This window comes from Piliocolobus tephrosceles, chromosome 1 (genome assembly GCF_002776525.5).
Source record: "Piliocolobus tephrosceles isolate RC106 chromosome 1, ASM277652v3, whole genome shotgun sequence".
Lineage (NCBI taxonomy): Eukaryota > Metazoa > Chordata > Mammalia > Primates > Cercopithecidae > Piliocolobus > Piliocolobus tephrosceles.
The window spans coordinates 2,958,540-2,982,916 of NC_045434.1; the positions used below are offsets into that span (position 1 = coordinate 2,958,540).

General features: G+C 49.0%; 1 protein-coding gene across 1 annotated transcript in view; it reads right to left on the reverse strand.

Moving 5' to 3' along the window:
• KIF26B (kinesin family member 26B) overlaps positions 1-24,377 on the reverse strand; it is a 186,779-nt gene that overhangs the window by 82,894 nt on the left and 79,508 nt on the right. The window contains exons 3-6 of the mRNA XM_026455095.1: positions 15,657-15,863; positions 10,710-10,803; positions 8,933-9,195; positions 6,494-6,677 (exon numbers count right to left, since the gene is read on the reverse strand). Coding sequence (XP_026310880.1) covers positions 6,494-6,677; positions 8,933-9,195; positions 10,710-10,803; positions 15,657-15,863 — 748 coding nt within the window. The remainder of the gene's footprint in view (positions 1-6,493; positions 6,678-8,932; positions 9,196-10,709; positions 10,804-15,656; positions 15,864-24,377) is intronic.

Consider the following 24,377-nt stretch of genomic DNA (forward strand, 5'->3'; position numbering starts at 1 on the left):
TCCATTTTTTTTTTCCTTCGGAAACAGAGTTTCCCTCTATTGCCCAGGCTGGAGTACAGTGGTGTGATCTCAGCTCACTGCAACCCTGCAACCTCTGCCTCCTGGGTTCAAGCAATTCTCCTGCCTCAGCCTCCCAAGTAGCTGGGATTACAGGTGCCCGCCGCCATGCCTGGCTAATTTTTCTACTTTACTTAGTAGAGATGGGGTTTCACCATGTTGGCCAGGCTGGCCGAGGTGGGTGGATCACCTGAGGTCAGGAGTTCGAGACCAGAGATTCATTTTTGAAACCACAGCATGCATTCCATTTGGACAAAGGAGACCTGAGCACTGATGCAGCAGACGCAGCCCCAGCACTGATGCAGCAGACACAGCCCCAGCACTGTGGCACTCTGTCTCAAGGAACCTATAGTCTAATAGGGCTTGGACAAGCTCACAAACAGCCAAACTATAAGGCAGAGTAAGGCAAAGGCGTTAACATCCCCCACACTGCTGAAATTGAAAGAAGACATTACAAAGAGAGGGGAATGTGGACTGTTTGTGGAGGAGGCCATCGGAGAGGAGCGTGGCAGAGGCAAGGTGCTGTTGTGGTTCCTTTCCTTTTCCCTCCCTCCCTGCCTCCTTCCCTTCCTTCTGCAGCCCTGACTTTGGTGGGAGGAAAGGCTGAATACATAAGCATGAAAAGACCACTGATGGATCCCAGTTGGTGAGGTCCCCGAAGAGGCAGAAGTGGCAGGAGGAAGAATGCCAGGAGGCGGGAGCCGCAGGCCTGTGGGAAGGAGCGGGGGGGAAACTGAGGTACAGGAACCAGGAGACTGTGAAGCCAAAAGGAGAGAAGTTGAGGAATGCACCAGGTCAGCTCTGTCTTCTCATTGGCTGGGATGCCAGTTACCTGCTGAGAGCGGCCAGGAGGCTTGAGAAGATGAGAAACGGATGCGGTGATGGGAATTCCAGGCTGTACTCTTCAGAATAGTGTCTCCTGACCAACATTGAAAAACATCCAGATTACAAAAACCTAAAAATGTGAAACTGCCATTTCATTATTGACCAAGCAGGAGATGAGAGCCCTGCAGTGTGTGGACATCCTTGCTGCACAGGGCTTTGCTGCTAGGGACAGCAGGGGACTGGCTCTGCCTCCATTAGAAGCAAGGTTCTTTCCTAGGCCTCTTTTCCCACATCTGCCACCCAAAGAATGGATCTCCAGAGTTATATCCACCACACAGCCCTAAATACAGCATTAGTTGATTTAAGCCATTCCACAACATGTAAAGAAAACATGTGCGTTGTCAAAAGAAAACAGATTAGGCTGGGTGTGGTAATCCCAGCACTTTGGGAGGCCGAGGTGGGTGGATCACTTGAGGTCAGGAGTTTGAGACCAGCATGGTCAACATGGTGAAAACCCATCTCTACTAAAAACACAAAAATTAGCCAGGTGTGGTGGTGGACGCCTGTAATCCCAGCTACTTGGGAGGCTGAGGCAGGTGAATCGCTGGAACCCAGGAGGTGAAGTCTGAAGTGAGCCGAGATTGTGCCGCTGCACTCCAGCCTGGGCAACAGTGCAAGACTCAGTGTTAAACAAACAAACAAAAACAGATTAAAGAGTCTGATCAGACGCGTAGACAGACGAGTGTAGCACAGATGTGTGCCTACATGCACATACATTTGTTTGTGTGGACGCACAGCAGCCCAGCCTACAAAGCCCTCTCATCCTCCCCAGAGGCAATAAAGTGAATGAACATATCAGAGAACTGGTGTCATTCTGGACCTTGAGCAACAGTTGCTTGCACGCTTAGATTACTCATAAAAGTAGGGCTTTTAAAACTATCTTTGTCAACAGGACAGGTGAGATCCCTGTATCATTAACGCATCACCCTGAGGTACCACTAGTCCAGGCTGAGCATCCCTAACCTGAAAAATCTGAAATCCAAAGTACTCCAAGAATCTCACACTTTTTGAAGGCCAATATGATGCCACAAGGGGAAAATTCCACACCTGACCTCTTGAGGGGTTACAGTCAAAATGCAGTAAAAACTTTGTTTCATGCACAAAATTATTGAAGATCTTGTATAAAGTTACCTTCAGGCTATGTCTATAAGGCATATATGAAACATACATGAAATCTATATTTAGATTTGGGTTCCATTCCCAAGATATCATTACATATGCACATATTCCAAAATCTGAAAACAACCCGAAACCTGAAACACTTCTGGTCCTAAGCACCACCTTGTTTGAGGTGCCTAGTACACGCGCCGTTACAAGCAGCAGCTCTCTGATCAGCAGGGCTGCAGGGTCTCTTTCCCAGTGCTGGGATTCCCAAGGAGGCTCTCAAGCTATTACAGACTTAGCTTAGCAAAGCAGAGGAAGGCCTCCATGATGTTGAAGGATCAGTTCCTCCAATGACCTTTTAAACAGGGAGGTATTTTAAGTCTAACCTAGTGCTATCTGCAAAACAGGGATACATCAACAAAGACTTTCTGTTTTGACTGGAAATGTTTAAAACATTTTTTTGTCTGTCTACATATGGGTAAAATGCATTTGTGTGTAAAATTATACATGTAAAATGCATCTGTGTGTAAAATGTATAAAATGCATGTGTGCGTATGAGATTCAGACGCGCGCACACAGCCTATTTAGTTCTTGTGGCAGAGATCTCTTCTAATGGCTTCCCTGCAGGGTGACTAATTAATAAACTTTCCCCTAATTGAGTTCTGGCTGCCACGTCCGCAGGAATTATTACTTATATCTAAGTAAACAAAATTTCCATTTTAAACAACGCTCCAAATCTCCTCATAATATTTTAAACAGTTATAAATTCACTGAAGTCAAGCAAGTCCCAGGCGGGGAGGCGGTGTGTAGTCTGGCCTGGATCCTTTCCCCTCGAGAGGCAAGAGATGTCCCCCAGGTCTGCCGATCCCACGACCCCTGGACTCCTTCCCTTCTTTGTCCTCATCTACTGAAACATTAGGAAGGACCTAACAGGTTTTGGAAGCCATGCGTGGTATCTGCCTTTTCCTTTAACCTGAATGCATTATTTAAAAGTAATTCTCTTTCACAATTTAAAAATAGGAAGATGAGTTGGCTATTAAACATTTAATAAGTGTGCAGGATTCCTTAGCTATTGATTTGGGGTGGATCGCTGGGTTTAGGGAATGTCTTGGCCTAAACTTTTGTGGAAGCTGAATTTCAGGTTCCTATATTTGAAGTCATTTTATGAACTGTTTCCTTGTTTTCAAGATTTCTCCCTACTTTCAGATTCCAAGTTGAAAGCAGAACCGCAAAAAAGAAAAAAGTACAAAACCCAAAGCAGAGTTGTCCTCAGTTTGGTTTGAAACCTGGAAGGAGGAGAGATTATCCCGTCTCCCGAGTTTTTCTCATCAGTGCCATTTGGGAGTCGTTTGGCTCAAGATTTAGATGTTTTGCAAGTCACTGTTTGTTGAAAGTACAAGAAAGTACTGCAGGCTCTGATAATGATGATTATTGACAGCTGCTTAAAAGAATAAACTAAACACTTGTCAGACTCTTACACTGACAGGGCGAAGACACTACCCGGGAGAAAACAGTGAGGGCTCAAGGCCAACTCCCACACAGCCAGGAGAAATGTGGATACAACTGTGCTGTTGATTTAAAGGTCTGGATCTCCTCATCCCTATCGGAATCTCTGTTTCCTTCTTTGATCTCGGCTCTAAGAACGTTATTCTAAGCGGAAGCGTCTACAGGGTGTGAGGCTGTTACCGAAAATAAATCTCCCGAGAGATTCCCGTTCACTATCCTCAGCTCCTCTCCAGCGAGACTTTGCTCCCCACCACGGCTGCCAAGAGAGAGCTGACCTCGCGCTAACAGGTCACCTCCCTGGGGCGCCCCGCCCGCTGCAAGTGAGGACCGGAACCTCTGGGTTCGTCACAGCAGCCACTGGAGGCAGCTCAGGGCTGATTTTCAGAGCCATAAAAAGCAGCCCCCGTTAGAGGAACTCCAGCCCCAGCTGCGGATATTTTCGTTCTGTCCTGGTGGTAGGGTAGATAGTCAAGCCTCTAGGCCCAGGCAAAACTAAAGGAGAGGCCGGGCGTGGTGGCTCACGCCTGTAATCCCAACACTTTGGGAAGCCGAGGCGGGCAGATTATGAGGTCAGAAGTTCGAGACCATCCTGGCCAATATAGTGAAACTCTGTCTCTACTTAAAGTACAAAAATTAGCCAGATATGGTGGTGGGCACCTGTATTCCCAGCTACACGGGAGGCTGAGGCAGGAGAATCGCTTGAACCCGGGAGGCGGAGGTTGCAGTGAGCCGAGATCATGCCACTGCACTCCAGCCTGGGCGACAGAGTGAGTGAAACTTCGTCTCAAGCAAACAAAAAAACTAAAGGAGCAAGCAGAAAAGGCAGCAGGATCCAGAAGAAACAAGAGATGTGTGCTGCAGCATGGAGGAATCTCAAATGTGTTACGCTACGTGAAACAAGCCAGACACAAAAGGCCATGTCCGGGCCACAAGAGTCCATTCCTGTGATATCCTGGATAAACGCAAAACCAGAACAACAATCAGATCCGTGGTTGCCAAGGGCTAGAGGTCAGGGGAAGGGACAAAGGGCAAGCGCGAACTTTAGCCTCGTGCTCTATTTTTAGAATGGTGGTGGCCACGTGACTGTATCGATGGGCCAAAACTCATCTAAAGACACAGAAAAGTGATGTTTTAGTGAATGTAAATTATACTGCAATAAACCTAGATTTTAACAACAATAACTAAGGAGTAGGAAGAGAGTCCCTGAGGTGGGGGAGGGAGGAGCTTTTGCTGGGGGGCAACAGAAGCCCGCAAGCGCTCTCTCCCCAGGAGTACTGTTTTCCAGGTCTTTTGAGCCACGAGGAGGCTTAGGGAGAAATCGGGGGGATCCTGTCCATAGATCCCAGCTGGATGTCATTTTATTTTTATTTTCTGAGACAGAGGCTTGCTCTGTCACCCAGGCTGGAGTGCGGTGGCACGATCTGGGCTCACTGCAACCTCTGCCTCCCAGGTTCAAGCAATTCTCCTGCCTCAGCCTCCCAACTAGCTGGGAGATGTGTGCCACCATGCCCGGCTAATTTTTTTATTTTTTGGAGAGTCAGGGTTTCTCCATGTTGGCCAGGCTGGTCTCAAACTCCTGACCTCAAGTGATCCGCCCCTCTCGGCCTTCCAACGTGCTGGGATTACAGGTGTGAGCCACCGTGCCTGGTCCTACTTGGATGTCTTCATTCTAGGCTTCATCTAGAACAGCTTTGTGGACTGTCTCTGCGTTAGTCGATTAGCTTTACAACTTCCAGTCCAGGGTTAGACTCTTAACTCAGTTTTCTGATTGTTTTTCTGGTATCCAGTGTCTTTAAGACAATCACGCAGAATGCGCTGGCAACCAGTTACCTGTGTATTGAAAGCCCTGCAGAGCGGGACATGGAGGAACCACGGAAGCCACTGCCTGGCCAGCCCAGCCCAGCAGCCCTGTTACCCACAACCTGCCTTAGGAACCCAGTGAAATCAACAGACCACTTTGCGCCGGTCCGAGATCCCCACTGGAGACATTCAGCTGATCGGGTGCTCAACTCTGTTGGGCACAGAGTAAACATTGCTTCACAGAGGGCAGAGGATGGCACCCCGGCCCGGGCTGACTTTGGAAACGCAGCCAAGAGGGGTGCATAGGGGCACAGTGTTGAGTTCCTGGCAGGGCAGCTCACTCCAAGAGCGGGCGCTGTGCCTCGGTTTTGACAGTAAACCTTCACCAGTGATTTGAGGGAGGCAGCCAGGGTCTGGATAGTTATTCAAAAGTCTGATTTCTCTGCTATTTAAAAACACATGGCCCATATAGTGGCCTCAAGCTAATGATAATAACACACTGCCAGGGTGCCTTGGTGGATAAATGTTGGTCTTGATGAGCATTTTTGGGGTCTGTGAACAAAAAGTTACTGTTAGGCAGTTGTTTTCTTTTTATAAGTTTGACCTCTCACATTCTCAGAACACTTGTAAATTATCTTTACCAAAGCAAACACCTTTCCCTGGACAGTTCAAAAGTAAACTTCAGCCCACACACTATAATTATCTTGCATTACGAATCACTGAACTGCACATTGTAGTCTATTAAGAAAAGTTTGGCTAGGCGTGGCGGCTCATACCTGTCATCCCAACACTTTGGGAGACCAAGGCAAGAGGATCTCAAGACCAGGAGTTCTAGACCAGCCTGGGCAACATAGCAAGGTCCCATCTCTACAAAAATAAAAACATAAATAGCTAGGTGTGGTGGCATGAGCCTGCAGTCCCAGCTACTTGGGAGACTTAGGCAGGAGGATCACTTGAGCCCAGGAGTTTGAGGCTGCAGTGAGCTGTGAGCGTGCCACTGCACTGCAGCCTGGATGACAGAGCAAGACCCTGTCTGACACACACACACACACACACACACACAAAGGTCATGGTTGCCCGAGGGGTTTCTGGCTAGGGCCAGAGCCGCTACGGAGGCAGGAGGGTGGAGTGGTCGACTTACTTCCCCCTTTCCCGCTCTTCTCCATCCGGTACTGGTAGATGTGCAGTGTGAAGAACACGTGTGAGTTGCGGTGGTCGTCCTCATCACAGTCCTGTTGGTGGCTCCTGCGGGAGGCAATGGCGGCATCCAGGAAAAAGGCAGCCTTCTCTGCGGTGGGGGCCCGCAGCTCACTCTGGTTCTGCAACTGGAAGACAGAAGCCAAAAGCTGAGGCTGCAGGCTGAGGAGGGCTTGCTGTCACTCATGCCTGGGTGTCCCTGGCTCCATTCAGCTGGCTGTGCCTTCTGTATAGTAAAGCCACGTGCCTCTCTAAGGCCAAAAACCCTTCCGGAATGAGGTGCTATGCTCATGTGCAATTCTCAGCTTAATTAATTCGTTTCTGAAAATTAATATTGAGCATACTTATTGCATGAAACCTATTTTTACCTATTTTACAACCTAAGTAGAATCTGGAACTAGTGGGTGTGAAAAGCTGGGAGCAGATGGCTCATGATTATCTCTGCAGAGGGTGGCAGATCAACACCCCTCGCTATCCAGTTACCTAAGAAAACAGGAGTGATGTGACTGCATCTCGAGTCCAAAGATTAGATTGTTTGGAGACAGGTAGGTTGCAAAATGTGATTTGAGACCTCATAGCAGTGGTGTCCCAAAGATGTAAAAAAACTTGGTTAGCTTTCATTTGACTCCTAGCTTTTCAGTTATTTAATTTTAGGCCATATTTACCAGCATAGTTATAAATAAGAAGCCAGTGTAAAAGACACCCTGAAACACTCATGATACTTGAATGTCTTGTCTAAATGTAGGAGGTATCTATTTTTACCTTTAGTTCCTGAATCCATGCTCCTAGCATACGCATTAATTGATTAAAGAAAGCATAGAGGGTAATGCATCTAAATCTTATGAAAATACTTGGCAATTATTTTAAACCTGAATCACAACAATCACATTAACAGAATTTAACCAGCACTCCTCTTTTTCGGGAGAAAAGGAAACTCATGTTTCTGATTTGTTCAAAGAACTAATTCGCAATACATGTCTTAAGGTTGGTACAAATTCTGACAATTTTCTACTCTAACTATACAAATAATTTTGAACTGTAAGAGCCAATATTTAGAACCTGAGGCTATCAAAATCCTCAAACTTCAAAGAGAGATTCTTCTGTGTTAGCAATTTTGTCTAGCTATGGAAAAATAAACCAAAGAATTTAGAAGATTTTTCAACAAGAGTTAAAGCGAACATTGGTCTTTTCCTCTTTTGCTTAGCCTTCATTTAACCAGATTTTTCACCCCTTAGTGAAACTTCATCAATGAAGTTCTAAAAGCGAATGGGGGTGAAAGCGTATTTGAATGTCGAGAAAATGCCTGGAACGGGAGCAGTGGGTGGCGTCCTCCCGATTGCATCACAGACACTGTGTAGATACTGTCTCTGCACATTTTATGCCTCAGAACAGTGGTTTCCAACATGTGATCCCTGGACCGGCAGCACGAGCACCTCATGGGAACTTGTTGAAAATGCACACGTTGGAGCTCTGCTCTAGACCTACTGAACTGGAAACTCTGGGAGGGGGTACCCAGCAATCAGTGTTTCAACAAGTCCTCGAGGTGACTGATGCAGACGGAAGAGGACTCAGGGAAATGGAAGGATCTGAGGTGCTTTAAGCAGGGGCAGAGCATGGTCAGGTTTGAGTAATGAGTATAACAGGCCAAGGGAGGTGTCCTCACCTGTGCAAACAATCCCAGTTGGAAAGAGGCAGGTACTTATCAAACGGAACACCTATCTACAAAAGGAGGCATCTGATAACACGGGAAAATAAAGCCTACTGTTAGACACTGGAAGGATCGATTATTCTGGATGTGAATTGCAGCTTCCGAGTCATTCCTACATCTATTGTCAAACAGCAAAGGAGAGACCCTCCCAACAGGCATAGCATCCTGAAACGGTGAACTGGAGCTTCTCTCGGCTTCCATAGTTCTAGCAATTATGTCATGGTTCTAATTAGAAAGTGGTTATTAGTTTTTCCTGCAGCACTGCTAATCCGGCTGTAAACCGGTGCCCGAAACACAGTTTATAGAGTCATAAACAGCCCCCGTAATGGCTCTAGCTATTTGTGCAGAGCAGTAAATATTTCGGTTTGTTGTTAAACAAAAGAAAGATTGTTCTTTTTTTTTGAAAGGGGCATAAAGAAAGTGAATTCCATTTCTCCCCCAAATGCTACAACAATTGAGGTTCCTGCTCATTGTCAATTAGAGTCAAGGTACAAATATTTAGATTGGGCAAGTAGACGGCCCTGCAGCTGCAGGCTGTAAAGCTCCAGTCCACTTTAAAGTAAACACCTGTAAGCCCCGAGTTTACAGGTTGAGTGATTCATGAGTTGAGGTGCCCCAGCCTCTGGGGTGAGGAGGGAGCCACCTTGGGGCGAGCCAGGCCTCAGAAGCAATCACCTGCGTGCCGCAGATGGGGTCCTCACAGAGGTACACGCCTGGGGACTGGCCGTCCTGCAGGCTGCCCGTGGCCACCTCCGACAGCAGGTCCCGCAGGTTCTCTTCCTTCCCCCACACCTCCACGGCCGAAACCCGGACTGAGAAACGGGCGCCGGTCTTTTCCTTGCGTTCATTTATGAGCTTGAAGAGCCAAGAGATGGCACAGGGAATGATGCCCAGGTTCTGCATGGAATCGTCCTTTCCGATCATGGTGTAGGATTTTCCTGGGAGAACCAGGGAAGGAAGGAAAGCAGGTTCAGTATCCAGGCATCATTTCGTGGAGTCTCCAAAATAGATGCCAAGGATATAGAAGAAAGGCACGGGGGAGGGGGGAAAAGGGAAGAGAAGGAATGAAAAGATGAGAGAAGTAGTATTTGACAACAACGGAAGGTATTATCTGATAATACTAACTAAATGGCTATAATAAAGAATGCTGGCTGGGCTCAGTGGCTCATGCCTGTAATCTCAGCACTTTGGCGGGGCCAAGATGGGAGGATTGCTTGAGGCCAGGAGTTCCAGGCCAGTCTGGGCAACACACTGAGACCCTGCCTCTATGAAAAAAATTTTTTAAATTAGTTGGGTGTGGTGGGGCATGCCTGTGGCCCCAGCTGCTGGGGAAGCTGAGGCGAGAGGATCACTTGAGCCCAGGAATTGGAGGTTACAGTAATCTATGATCATGCCACTGTACTCCAGCCCAGGCAACTGACAGCCCATCTCTTAAAAAAAGAAACAAAGCAAGAGCCCAGACATGTGACAAGATCAAGTCACAGTGTACCTTGAGGAGGACCCCAGATATCACATGCTCTCCAGTTCCTGCACTACTTTACACACAGGAGGAAGGCAGGGTCTTTCATCATCATTATGGTTCTTTTTATAGCCACCCCCCAGACTAAGTCCACATATTCACACTTTATATCCTGTCTCAAGTTAAATGCTGTGTATATTTTTATGGCATGAGCAAATTCCACTAAAACCCAGATCTCTGTTTAGATCAAGATGAAGAGGAAGGGCTGGGGAGGGCGGAAGTGCAGGGAGAGGTGATCGCGGCTTTCTGTCCTGAGAACTGGTCTCCGTGAGCTCTGGCAAGGCCTCTGTTGGAATCTCTGCCAAGGGACACTTTTTGAAGCTCCTCAATTCACTAAACATACCAAGCGTGTAAGGGCGAGGCCAGCGGAGCAGATGGCCGCAGGTCAGAATGAAAACGGGACTGTGGGGGGATTGATGAACCCCTTGCTGGGGACTCTGCTGCCTCCTTTCCCAGACGCTCCAGTGCTGGAGTGTTCCTGACGGTGTGCACCGCTTTCCCCAGACACGTCCTGGGCTCTGGGCTTCGCTTGGAGGTTGCTCCTCTGGCTTTCACAGGGGTCCAACCCCCTACCCACATCCTCATGGAGGGGGTGGGGCAAGGGGCCCTATCTGCTTCCCAAACAGCGGCTGCTCAGGAAATGAACATTTGCCTTTCTGCCTTCTGGGCTTGTCTCTGACCTGGACCAAGTGAGAACAACCCTGCTACTTCTCTGTCCACCTCTTGGACTTGAAGCCTTTCCAACATGAATGGGTGTCCACGTACAATGAACACAGGTGTTTGTCTTATAACTTGTTCCTGGTTATTCAGCTCAGCATCTAAGAGAAACGCAGCCCTTCCTGTCATCAGAGAAACTCTGAGAGGGAGACAGAGGAATGCATGGGATGACAGGGAGCCCAGCGAGCCGCATGAGAAAGCGAAACTCTCACGAACCCAGCTTGGCGTGGCCGAAACAGAACACGCAGCCATCTGCCCCGTTGACCACAGACTGGATCACCTCTGCCACGGTGCCTGCACACACTTCAGCCTGTCAGACACAAGAGGAGACACAAGCCATGAATGAACCTTGCAGTGGAGGAATCACAAACAACAAAAGTGAACCCACCTTCCCGGGGCTTCGGGCGTCAGCTGTGTTCCCAGGTGGGTTGGCCTCTGCCGTGAAGGTTTGGAGATGCTCAGAACCCCTGGCAACCTTCCGCCCTTTGCAAGCCTGAGCATTACCACATGTCAACTGCCAACCACCCTTCTGCTACTCCATGGTGCATTTCAGCAAATGTGTCTGTAGCGCAGGCAGGAGCAGGCTGGAATGGGGGCAGTGTGCTCACAGACCTCATTCCCTTCCCTCATCGGACATTCTGGGCTCCCGGACAAGGCCTTTAAACTCTCCACTCACCCTCTGCTGACACATGTATACGTAGAGTTTATGTATGGGCTTTTTACAGGAAAAAGGTGACCCACCATTTCACAAGACAGACCTTGAGAGACACGGTAGTTCTCACATAGGCAAGAGGTTTGTGATATATATCTGCTTTCTCTCCCGATCTCTTTCCTTGATTTCAATTCACACCTTCCTCTTTTCTTTCTTTATTTTTGAGACGGAGTTTCACTCTCGTTGCCCAGGCTGGAGTGCAATGGCGTGATCTCGACTCACTGCAACCTCTGCCACCCAGGCTCAAGCGATTCTCTTGCCTCAGCCTCCCGAGTAGCTGGGATTACAGGCGTGCACCACCATGCCCGGCTGATTTTTTTGCATTTTTTTAGTAGAGAGGGGGTTTCACCACGTTGGTCAGGCTGGTCTCAAACTCCTGACCTCAGGTGACCCACCTGCCTCGGCCTCCCAAAGTGCTGGGATTACAGGCGTGAGCCACTGCACCCGGCCCATCCTCCTCTTTTCAAAACCTGCCTTTTCTTTCTTTTGCTGCAGATACATTCAACATATAGAATATCAGTCACCACATGGTATGTTATTAGGTGTTCTTTGGCCTGGTGTGTGTGTGTCTGGTCTCCAATTTGATTATCAAATTCTAGACAAGGACCAGGCTCTCGATGATGTCTTGTATTTCCCCTGAACACCCACTGACACAGCGCTCTGCAAGCCGTCAGAGCTCAGGCAGCTTTGTGGACTGACTTGGAAATCTCGGAAACATCCTTCTCTTTGGTTAGCACCTGAGACTTTTCACAGAAGCAGGAAGACAGCATTATTGGCTGTGCCCTGTTGCTTTCATTTCTGTCTTGAGGCTGGATTCAGGGCTCGTGGGAGCTCCGGGAGGCGGTTCTAACACGGGGCTTTGCAGTCCTCCGGCGGTTCTAACACGGGGCTTTGCAGTCCTCTGGCCGTGTGCCCCCGGTGGGCACCTGGGCCGTGAATGTTGTTATTCAGCTGTAAGTTCCAGCAGCACAATGAACCCAAGTATTTGGAGATCAGTTTTCTCTCCTAAACTAAAAATTGAAAAACCACACTTCCAACAACTGTCACTTGTTCCAGGGTGGTCGCCAGCAACTCTGCGGGGGGCGGGGGGCTCCTCCTGGGCCAAAGGGGGTGGCAGGACAGGGCTGCTGTGGGGCACACAGGACCTTTCAAACCCCCAGGACTTAGGCAAGGAGAGCGCAGTGCTAACCCTGAGACAGAAGCAGTAGCATCTTGATGGAATTTGCCAGAGGCGTGTCTGCAGAGCAGGCAGAAGGCTGCCCAATGGACTAAGCTTTCTTTGGACACAAAGTGGGACGGGAGGCAGGAGGCTGAGAGATCATCTTGAGCTATACATAAAATAAGCTGTATTTGATTCCTGAGCCACCTGGGACAATGTCGGCTGTGTGTGGACCACACTGAGTCACCTGTGCAGAGGCCGGGGGTGAGAGGAGACCTGCGGCACAGAGCTGAGGAGGCATCCCCCGGCACAGTTCCCGCCCGGCTCTCCACTGAGAAGAGAGTGGTCAGTGGGCTGTCCGTCTGGTGTGTGTTAAGAGCTGACAGTGGCCCGGCGGCCCCTTGCTGCTTCCCCTTGGACCTGGAGAGGCATGCAGCCTTCCCGAGCACAGCCCCCGTGGGCAGGGCCAGGTCTGCAGGAAGCCTCTGCCTGCCCACAAGTCCAGGTTCTCCAGCAGAGGTGTGTCCCCACAGACACGTGTCCCAACAAGGGCAGCCAGCGACTGCCGAAGCCACTGAAGGGCCACATGGATGGCTCTCGAAGGCAACCAGGAACCAGGACTGTTCTAATCATTGCTTAGCTTCAGGAAGCTGATTTCCTTAGAAACCAAGAGAAAGCACGATTTCTAACTGCCTGGGTCACCACGGCGGCTGCAGCTTCACAGGCTGAGAATCAGGACTGGAGAGCACAGGCCCAGGCCGCACACTCCCTCCTTTCGGGCTTGGGGGCTCCAGGCGTGCCCACCCCGTGGGGCTGAGCTGGCCCTGGCCAGCAGCATGCTGCTAATATTGACAGTGATAACAGTAAAAATAGCCACATTTATTAAGCACTTGCTGTGTTGCTGGCTCTGCTGGGAGCACCTTCTGTGTTGATGAATCACACAGCCTGATGAGGAACGCTGTGGTCATGTTCTTACTTGACAGATGAGGACACTGCGGCCCAGAGAGGTTGAGTGACTCGCCCGAGGCCACACTGCTAGGGGTCAAAGATACAATACCGTACCGAGCAGGATACAGAGAGGTTGACGGGGCTAATCCAGGAAGGACGTCTGCTCGTCTGCTCGGGAAAGAGACTTTGAACAAGTGACTTAATCTTTGAGTCTCGGTTTCCTTGTGTGTTACATGAGAACATCAATGCCTCCCTTCCTACCCCACGGAGTTCTAAGGAGAGTCAAATGCGTTAATGTCTCTGAAATGTCTTGAAAACTGCGAGTTTATACAGACATGTGAATTATAACAACATTGGGAATTTGAATGAAAGTAAGGCATTCTGAAATGAGTGAAACTCCAACATTGAGCATCCTGAGCTCTGGAGCCAAGTGTGAAATGTAAACAAAGGCTAGCAATGAAAACGGCCTCTTTTTCTGAAATAAATCTACAACTCATTAATAGTTCATGCTTCATTTAGGGTTTGCTTTGGAATTCTTACAACTTGTGGAGATTTGCTTCCGAAAAGTTTTAACTGTGTTAATGAAATTATTTGTAGGCCGTTTATTAGCCCCAATGTCAGGTTTAAATGACTGAGCCCATTGGGTGGTATGCCACACAAAAAGTGTAATAAAGAGAGAAACCATAGAACTTATTCATAAAGTACTTTGTCTTCTTGGGTAAAACTCTTTGGGGAAACCACATGCTCAACTTCTTAATGAATGGAGCCTGTGACATGTGCTATGTGCCCACGGTGTAATATAGGAGCCCGTGAGAACATCGCCACCTCCTCTACTCAGATGCAGCCTGGAAGAAATTCACAGAGGCTGCAGATGGTAACTAGTTGCACTGTTGTCATCAGGTTCTGCTACGGGTTATTAGTTATTATACTATACACTGTTTAATGTAAATCTTGATAAGCACTAGAAACTTATCAGAAAGATGCAAACTCCAGGCAAAGTAGGCCACTATATCCTATAACCTGGGTTATTCATTTTTGCAATCAGTTTTACACGTGTGTCCCTGCTCCCTCCCCTACAGGAACAGGTGCTGTTTGGTGCCGCTTAGGGGCCCATCTTCACCAAAGCTCCAGGGCGAATCCAAATGAGAACAGATATCTACTAGAAGCTTTAGTTGCAGCATCTGGTGAGGTCTGCAGTTCATTGGCTGCCCATGGCTCAGTAATCTTGGTACCCTGGGCCCCCAAGTAGCCTCCCAATTATGCTCACAGTAGATTAATAAAAATGGCCCCAATTCTCCGCCCCAGCCTGGGTGCAAACCCCTTGCAATGTGACTTGGAGCTCATCCAATCATTAGAAGCAATCTCTTCTCCATCTCATGAAGCTGGGCCAGTAGAATCCAGCAGAGGTGATACTGGGTCAATTCTGAGCTTAGGTCTCCAGAGACCTGCCTGGATGGGTCCTGGATACTGCCTTGAAAACTAGCCCAAGCTAGCTTGCTGGCTGATGACAGACAATGTGGAAGAGAGACCAGTCGACCTGGTCAAGGTTATTCTAGACCAGCGGAAAGCCATGTGCCTATGGTGTGATATAGCATGATTTTATTTCGCCTGGCTAATATCCAGCCAAGATCCACAGAGCTGCCTACCCAACCCACAGCTGATCATAGACATAAAAATGAGCGGAGATCGGACCAGAAGAGCTGCTCAGCTGACCGATGAGCAATAATAAATGCTTATTGTGTTAAGCACTGAATTTTGGGATGATTTGTAATGCAGCAATTAAGCGATGTAACACCTGTCCCTGAGCCTCTCTTCTTCCCCTTCACTCCACTGAGCCAGGCCACAGGATGCATGTCAGCCTCGGTTTCCCTGCCTTGAACTCCGGTTCCTCACTAGGGCTACAGACGTGCCCTCAACCCCGGTGTGCTTATACTGGGTCCTAGGAGATTGCCTAATTCTAATCAGCTCCCTGAAACATTGCTTTCCCTTCGTACGATGCCCAGGCAGGAGCAGGGTCCTACTAGATCTGTCACCAGCCCCTTGACGCATTGTCCTTGTCCCTTTCTGTTATCTTCCTGCTTCTGTGTGTGATCCACTGACTGGCTCGCATTTCCTGCTCCTCGAGGACATATTTTATTGAAATTCCTGCACACTGATCCTGCCCAAGGTCTGACACCAGCAATTCAAAAGCACTGGACCATTCAGTGGAGCTCAGATTGACTCCTGAAGGAACCGGTCCATCCGAATGCTCCAGAAGACACCCTCCCAGCTCAAGGGCCCTTGTGAATGAGTAAACGCTTCTTTAATCAACATTGCCTGAGCCTGAGAGGGGGCTGATACCCACCTGGGAGGCGTCTTGGGGAAAAACTGCATCGAAGGCAAACATCTTTGGAGGAACCTGGTTGCCTCTCTTTTGGAAGGCATTTTGACCTCCACAAGTCAGGGGATCGTACAAGGTGATCTGCTTCTTCCGTGGGTCCACCTTTAAGAAAGAGCTGGATTCTGAGGTATCTCGAGCCAAGGTGGAACAGATGCGAAGCATGACTTTCACCTGTTAAGAAAAGATGGGCAACAGCATGGATGAAGACAGCTGGGTGTTTTACGAAGGAGCATCCTTGTATACTCTGCAATATAAATGCACATGGCAGCACTGAACTTTCTCAGGATAAATTATGAGGAAATGCACAGTGAATTAGCGACATCATCCTGGCTGGGTCATGGGAAAACTGATTTATTTATAATTACCAGGTAGAATATTTTGAAATGCCCATTACTTCAATACGGAGCTGGGACATCATGTTCTTTGTCTTCCTATTAATATAAATTGAATATTAACTGTGCCCTCGTGGCCCAATTACACAGATGAAAAGGTAGTCTGGACTGCCAAACTATAGGGGCTGGTGTAGTTTCCTTGAAGCTCACAGATCAATAAACCATGCACATAAAAGTTAGCTCTGTAATTTGCTCCTTGGCTCAGCTCATCAGGACTCTGAGAGACAAAAATCCACAGTTATTAGTGTCATCATTAAAGAACCGTGAAATGGCCTGCTTTTAATGGCCAGCATTCGAAATGTGTTCCAAGGGGCAACAGTGATAAAAGACTGGTCTGCAACGTGTTATTTGGGATCCCATTAAGTGAGTGCAGAGAAGTTGTCATTTCAGAGAATGGAAGTGCATCGCTGGAGGAAGCAGGAGGCGCTGCCCTTTAACCCACTTTCTGAGTGACTGAACACTGAGCACCTCTGGTGCCACCACCAACCCCGTCCCGCTCCTGCAGGCAAGTGAGGTGCTGATGGAAATGCACGGTTTGCCTTGGGGTCCTCAGGTGAACAGAAATCAGGCTGAGGCCTCACACGGGTCTGGAAGCTACAGTCCTGGGAAAAGGGACAGCATTTGCTCTAACTGGCTCTCTATTTCTGTGTTGTGAGTTCAGTCCAACAAATCATGGGCACTTTGAGCACCTACTAGGTGCCGGGCACTGTGCTAGGCATGGGGGATGCAAAGATATGTAATGCACAGAGCGGCAGGACAGACAGACACAGATACGGGTAATTTTAGTAACATAAGGCAAATTCAGAAGGTATGCACAAGGATTATTTCTCAGTTCCTCTCGCTGCCTTGTCCTCCTTGTCTCATTAGTTGTCAGGTCTGATGAAATCTCTGTCACGCAATTTTGGGGAGGAGGGGTGGTTGTACATTTTTAAATAAAATATTTTCAACATATAGAAATGCTCAGAGAATCATATATGTTGTGCAAGACAGAGATCCTCCTGCCGACCTCGGCTCTCTCTGCTGAGCCATGAGGACTCATGTGCAGCGTGCAAAGCTGAAGGTAAAGAATTCCAAGGGCACCGGGTCCCCAGGTGTCCTGCACTGTGTCCCCGCTCTGCTTGCCTTCTAACTTAAGAACAGAACTCCGTGGAGATCCAGAAGCCGGTGTCCTGGTGGAAGGAGCCTGAGGATGGGATGCGCTCCACCGCTCAGGGTTTAGATCTTGCTTCTTCCACTGTGAGGTCACAGAATGATGCCTGCCATTTTTCTCGTATGCCAGGCCTGTGCTGTCATCTACACGATCTCCCTGAATCCTCCCAGTGCTCCAGGGTGTAGGTCTGCCTGTCCGGATTTTACTCATGAGAAAATGATGTTATGTAACTTGCCCCACATCACTGAACCTGTGGGAGGAAGGCTGGACTTGGATCCCACCTCCAACGCCTATGTTTTTTCCATCATGCCAGCTGCTGCCCCCCACAAATAGTCACACTTCACAGAGCCCCCGTTTCCTCACCTGTATAGTAGGAATAACGATGCCCGCCACATGGATGGCTGTGCAAATTCAATGAATGGCCATGTAAAGTGCGGAACGTGGCCCAGGCTTGTCTTGAACTCCCACCTCTGCCTCCCAAAGCACTGGGATTACAGGCATGGGTACCACGCCCAGCCTCAAGCCTTACCATTAATGCTGTGACAGGAAAATGACAGGATATCATGATCCAGGAGGAGGCAAGTCAAGAGAGGAGGGAGGAAGAGATACAGGACTTGAATGCCCACCATGTGGGCAGAGGTGAGAGTTCAAGACAAGCCTGGGCAACATGGCGAGACCTCATCTCCACAAAAAGTTAATTAAAAAAAAAATTAGCCAGGTGTGATGGTGCACACTCACAGGTACCAGCTACTCGCATGGTTGAGGGAGCAGGGTCACTAGAGCTCAGGAGTTCCAGGTTCCAGGGAGCTATGGTCCCGCCGCTGCACTCCAGCCTGGGTGACAGAGCAAGAGCTTGTCTCTTAAAAACAAAACAAAACAAACAAAACAAAATGGCAGGGCACAATGGCTCATGCCTGTAATCCTAGCACTTTGGGAGGCCGAGGTGGTCGGATCACGAGGTCAGGAGATGGAGACCATCCTGGCTAACACGGTAAAACCCCGTCTCTACTAAAAATACAAAAAATTAGCCAGGCGTAGTAGCGGGCGCCTGTAGTCCCATCTACTGGGGAGGCTGAGGCAGGAGAAGGACGTGAACCCGGGAGGCAGAACTTGCAGTGAGCCGAGATTGCATCACTGCACTCCAGCCTGGGCAACAGAGCGAGACTCCGTCTCAAAAAAACAAAACAAAACAAAACAAAACCAGCCTATAATCCCAGCACTTTGGGAGGCCGAGGCGGGCAGATCACCTGAGGTCGGGATTTCGAGACCAGCCTGACCAACATGGAGAAACCCCATCTCTATTAAAAATACAAAATTAGCTGGGCGTGGTGGCACATGCCTGTAATCCCAGCTACTCGGGAGGCTGAGGCAGGAGAATCGCTTAAACCCGGGAGGTGGAGGTTGTGGTGAGTCGAGATTGCGCCACTGCACTCCAACCTGGGCAACGAGAGCGAAACTCCATCTCAAAACAAAACAAAACATGATAAGGTCTTAGAACTCCTTGCCCTGGACTCTGCATAGCGTGAATCACAAACAGGATACTGTGGGGGATTCCCGGCAGACAGTGCTGGTTATTCAGCACTGGGCCCAACAAGTCTCCTCTTAGTAAAACACAGTCCAATCCCACACAGCCGCTACATCCAGGACAGTAACCACCGGGTGTATCTGCCTTCCATTCTGGCAATTTTCTTGTTCCCATGACTTTCTAAGGTCTGATTTCAGTTCCATTCGTTCCTATAGATCTGTCCCAGTGACACAGCATGTGCACTACGAGCGCGTATTCAAATCGCAACTTGTGGAAGGTCCGCGGGACCTTCAGGCCCCGAGCATGTAAGTCAAAGATGATGCAATGCCAGGCAGAGCTGATGGAGCACATGGCCCACTGCTTTTCTATTTCACAATTTTGCACGCAATTTCTGGGTAACTACAGGTGCTGAATGTAAATATGAGCTAAGCCAGGCGAGGGCCGACAAGGAGAAGCGGGAAAGAAGGGGCTGAATGAGTGAGTCATCGGTCCAGAAGGAATGCTCCTGCAGCTTAACGAAATCCCGAGCCTGCGGCTCATTTTCTGCAGAGAGGCTGAGATCCCAGTTGCTGTTCTGGCCAAAGAGATACACAGTTCTTTAAAAACCCATTGAGCTCCGAGTAGGGGAGAAGCCCACACTCCATTCTTTTCTTGCAATTCATCTAAATAAATGGACATTTTTTCCCTTTAAAGGAAGGAAATTGAGTTTTTCTGCTTCACCTCCTTTGTATCATTATTCCTTTAGTCCAGCACTCCACTTCCTGCTTAATCCACTATAATTAAAGTGCTTAGGAGATGCCACTTGTGATCAAGAAAGTCCCTGGGACTTCTTGCCAGGAGTTCTTGCTTTTGTCACTAACACCCTTAGGTTCCTGGCAACATCTGCTCCTGCCCCGCCTCTCCCTGCCGCACTCCAGAGAGGGCCCAGGCAGCTGTTAACGTGCACGGCCTTCTCCCCAGCTCTCGGGGTCAAAGGGACAGTCACTATTTCACTCCCAAGCATAAACCTGCAGGGAATGGGATCCAGAAAGCGAAAGGAACAGCCTGAGTGGTGGCCAGGATGACCTGACACCTGGATTCAAGCAAGAAGAGACTGGCATTTCCTGCACCCAAGTCCTCACTGGTGGGGACCCCGCTGTGCCCTGTTTGTTTAATTATTCCGTGGATGGAGCGGGACAACCGTTGCTTTGGGCAGCAGTTGTCTTTATGTCCTGCTGATTAATCAGTTCAGCACCTCGTTCTGGATGGCATCACGGGATTGAGGGAGAAAGGAACTGTGAGACACTCACCGAAAGAGGCTGAGCCTCGCTCCCAAACTGCAGACTCTCTATCAACACGGAGGCGATCACTGCCACACAGCCTGACTGGAGGCTAACGAGGAGCGGCCCTGTCGTCACTCACCGTGACCGCTACACGTGATCACAGCAGACAGATATTCGTTTTTCCCTCATCAGAGAGCGCAGCCACAGGGTGCACACCCAGGAGGCTCTTCATGGCCTGTTTCTCTACCCAGAAGCTGTCCGGCTAGAGGTTTTCTGCAGACTCTAGGGTTCAGGAGGGCTACAGGCAAATGACACCACAGGAAGGATCCCTCAGCAATGAGAAAAAGACTGCAGATGGTGAGAAGGTGGCAGGAGCAAGGGAGCGCTCCATCTGTCCTTCTCATGTGCAAGCTTTGTTTCAACTCATTTTGTGGATACCCGCAACGAAGGCCCTCTACAGACACACAATAAATGCCCAGTAAGAGTGTGCAGGTGATGATAAATAGTTTTTACCCCTCCAAGATTCTAGGCTACGGAGTTAAATTCACCACTGGCCTCTTCTGACCCCTCATCATCTCTATCTGAACTCCCTTTACACTGAATTTTGAGTTCACAGGTTCTTGGGAATCAGCTCAGTAGAAACTGGTCAAGGTGCAGATGGAGGAACCTAACCAGGAACACTATCTGACATCATTTCTGTCTCAATCCCAGCAGTGTTAGAATCATCTCCAAGCCTTCCACATCTAGTCTTCAGTTCCCCCCAAAAAGGCTGGAACTCGTTCTCCAAGGTCAATCAGCAGCGAATAAGACAGGGTGATCGACGGGAAGAATGGTGGGAAAAGCAGAAGAAGTAAGATTGCCAGAAGGGATTCTAAAAGCCAAGGGTTCACTGAATGAGACTCTCAGCAGAGCCCAACTACGGAGCTGACCAGCAACCAAGCCCAGCGCAGGGTCCTGCTTCCCGGCTGCCGAGGAGGGTGGCAGGGATGGCCGTGCCGGGGTCCCTCCCTCCGGGAGTGTGAGGCGCGGAAGCACGGATCACGCTGCCTCTCAGCCTCGTGTGGGAGAGAGCCAGTGTGTGGGTGAAAGACTGAGCTGAGAGTGCCAGTCACTGCCGAGGAGGGCCGAGGGCAGGAGAGCAAGGCAGCGCCGTGCTGTCCTGGGTACACAACAGAAGCCCTTCCTGGTTTCCACATGTTTTTGGATGGGAGTCAGCTGTAGAGAGAAAACCTTGGAGGGCCCCTGGTATCTCCCTGTGTACAGTGACAGGGAGTGTGGGCACTGCAGTGAGGCAGGAGCAGAGACTGGGTTCTAACCCAGATGTCACCACCATTGAGTGACTGTGTGACCTGAGGTAGGGGCCTTGGCTTCCTTACCCCTTAAAACGGGCCTGTCGTACAACTTCCCTTGAAGGTCAGTTGTGAAGAACCAAAAAGATAACAATATACTATAAAGCCGCATATAGATGTAGGCATTATTAACTTTCAAGAGAGAAAGAAAGAGGCCGGGCACGGTGGCTCATGCCTGTAATCCCAATACTTTGGGAAGCTAAGGTGGGAGGATTGCTTGAGCCCAGGAGTTCAAGCCTAGGCAATATAGTGAGACTCGGTCTCTGCAAAAAAATGTTTACGTCAGCAGAGGTGGCTCACGCCTGTAATCCCAACACTTTGGAGGCTGAGGTGAAAGGACCACTTGAGCCTGGGAGGTGGAAGCTGTAGTGAGCTGAGATCGTGCCACAGCACTCCAGCCTGGGCGACAGGGCCAGACCCTGTCTCAAAAAAGAAAAAAAAAGGGAGAGAAAGAAAGAAAGAATGAGAGGGGAAGGGAAGGGGAGGGGAGGGGAATGGAGGGGAGAGGAGGAGAGAGGAGGGAAAGGATGTTGGTTTCATTCTGCAAATTACCTGATATAAAATAGACTTTCTGCATGAAATTCACATCGGAAGTCTTTCTCCTAGTTAAATGTTAAAACTAATGTTAAAAATTAAGGCAACAATTCTTTCATGAACATAAGGCAAGACAGACAAAGAACAAGTACTTTCCCTCCCTCCTTCTCTGACCAAAATTAAAGAATATATGGCCTGCTTACATTTTTTGTAAAGGTGACTAATCCATGCAAAATGTGATCTGAGCATCTAAAAGCTAAATGTGATATTGCCCACATGTGATTCCCATCTCTTCTGTCCTGATCAAGCAATGCAGCGGAAGTGTTCTCACTCCTGCTTCGGGCACATTAGTCACTTCAGGAAAATTCCCAACCATTTTAAGTAAGATGATTGGAGAAACAGGACACCTAAACAGTGTACCCTTCTCCACATAGATTCTTCTTAACACCATGCTTTTCTGTTTTTGTTTTCGTTTTTTTTTTTTTGAGACTGAATCTTGCTCTATCGCCCAGGCTGGAGTGCAGTGGTATAATCTCAGCTAACTGCAACCTCCACCTCCCGGGTTCAAGTGATTCTCATGCCTCAGCCTCCCGAGTAGCTGTGATTACAGGTGTGCACCACCACACCCAGCTAATTTTTTGTGTTTTTAGTAGAGACAGGGTTTCACCATGTTGGCCAGGCTGGTCTTGAACTCCTGACCTCAGGTGATCTGCCCACCTCGGCCTCCCAAAGTGCTGGGATTACAGGTGTCAGCCACCACACCTGGACCACGCTTTTCTGCTCTACCAAGAAATGTAAGAAATGCAGCAACCTTCCCCGTCCTTCCTACTAGGCCATGACATTCTGACAACTCTATCATACAAGATTTCAACGAAGTGCTAGTTTCTAAAAACACACTGCAAGAGATTAAGGGTGCAATTTTCCAGCCATTATTTAAAGAGTCCTTTTTTTTAAAAAAAAAATAATAATATAATGTAAGGTTCTATTGCTAGCCCATCAGTGGCACATGGGACTCTGTAAGTATGACTGCTTTCCCTTTTTAATTTACCCAATGTGCCTGCTTAATTTGACAGGAGAGATGGGTAACAATGTTAAAGTAAATTAAAACCAGGTTTTGGGTGGCTGGCAAGATGGCCAAATAGGAACAGCTTGGGTCTGCAGCTCCCAGCGAGATCAGTGCAGAAGGTGGGTGATTTCTGCATTTCCAACTGAGGTATTCATCTCACTGGGACTGGCTAGACAGTGGTGTAGCCCATGGAGGGTGAGCAGAGGCAGGGTGGGGTGTCACCTCACCCAGGAAGTACAAGGGGTCAGGGACCTCCCTCCCCTACCCAAGGGAAGCCTTGAGAGACTGTGCCGTGAGGAATGGTGCGCTCCAGCCCAGATACCGTGCTTTTCCCATGGTCTTTGCAACCTGCAGACCAGAAGATTCCCTCGAGTGCCTAGGCCACCAGGGCCCTGGGTTTCAAGCACAAAACTGGGCAGCCATTTGGGCAGACACCGAGCTAGCTGCAGGAGTATTTTTTTTTCATACCCCAGTGGCACCCAGAATGCCAGCAGGACAGAACTGTTCACTCCCCTGGAAAGGGGACTGAAGTCAGGGAACCAAGTGGTCCGGCTCAGCGGATCCCACCCCCACGGAGCCCAGCAAGCTCAGATCCACTGGCTTGAAATTCTCACTGCCAGCACAGCAGTCTGAAGTTGACCTGGGATGCTCGAGCTTGGTAAGGGAAGGAGTATCCACCGTTACTGAGGCTTGAGTAGGGGATTTTCCCCTCACAGTGGAAACAAAGCTGCCAGGAAGTTCAAACCACAGCTAGGCAAAGCTGCCGTAGCCAGACTGCCTCTATAAATTCCTACTCTCTGGACAGTGCATCTCTGAAAGAAAGGCAGCAGCCCCAGTCAGGGGCTTATAGATAAAACTCCCATCTCCCTGGGACAGAACACTTTGGGGAAGGGGCAGCTGTGGGTGCAGCTTCAGCAGACTTAAACAGTCCTGCCTGCCAGCTCTGAAGACAGCAGGGGATCTCCCAACACAGTGCCCGAGCTCTGCTAAGGATCAGACTGCCTCCTGAAGTGGGTCCCTGACCCCTGTGCCTCCTGACTGGGAGACACCTCCCTGCATGGGTCAACAGACACCTCATACAGGAGAGCTCCGGCTGGCATCTGGCAGGTGCCCCTCTGGGACGAAGCTTCAGAGGAAGGAACAGGCAGCAATCTTTGCTGTTCTGCAGCCTCCACTGGTGATACCCAAGCAAATGATCTGGAGCAAACTCCAGCAGACTTGTGGCAGACAGGCCTGACTGTTAGAAGGAAAACTAACAAACAAAAAGGAATAGCATCAACATCAACAAAAAGGATGTGCTCACAAAAACCCCATCCAAAGGTCAACAACATCAAAGACCAAAGGTAGATAAATCCACGAAGTTAAGGAAAAACCACCACAAAAAGGCTGAAAATTCCAAAAACCAGA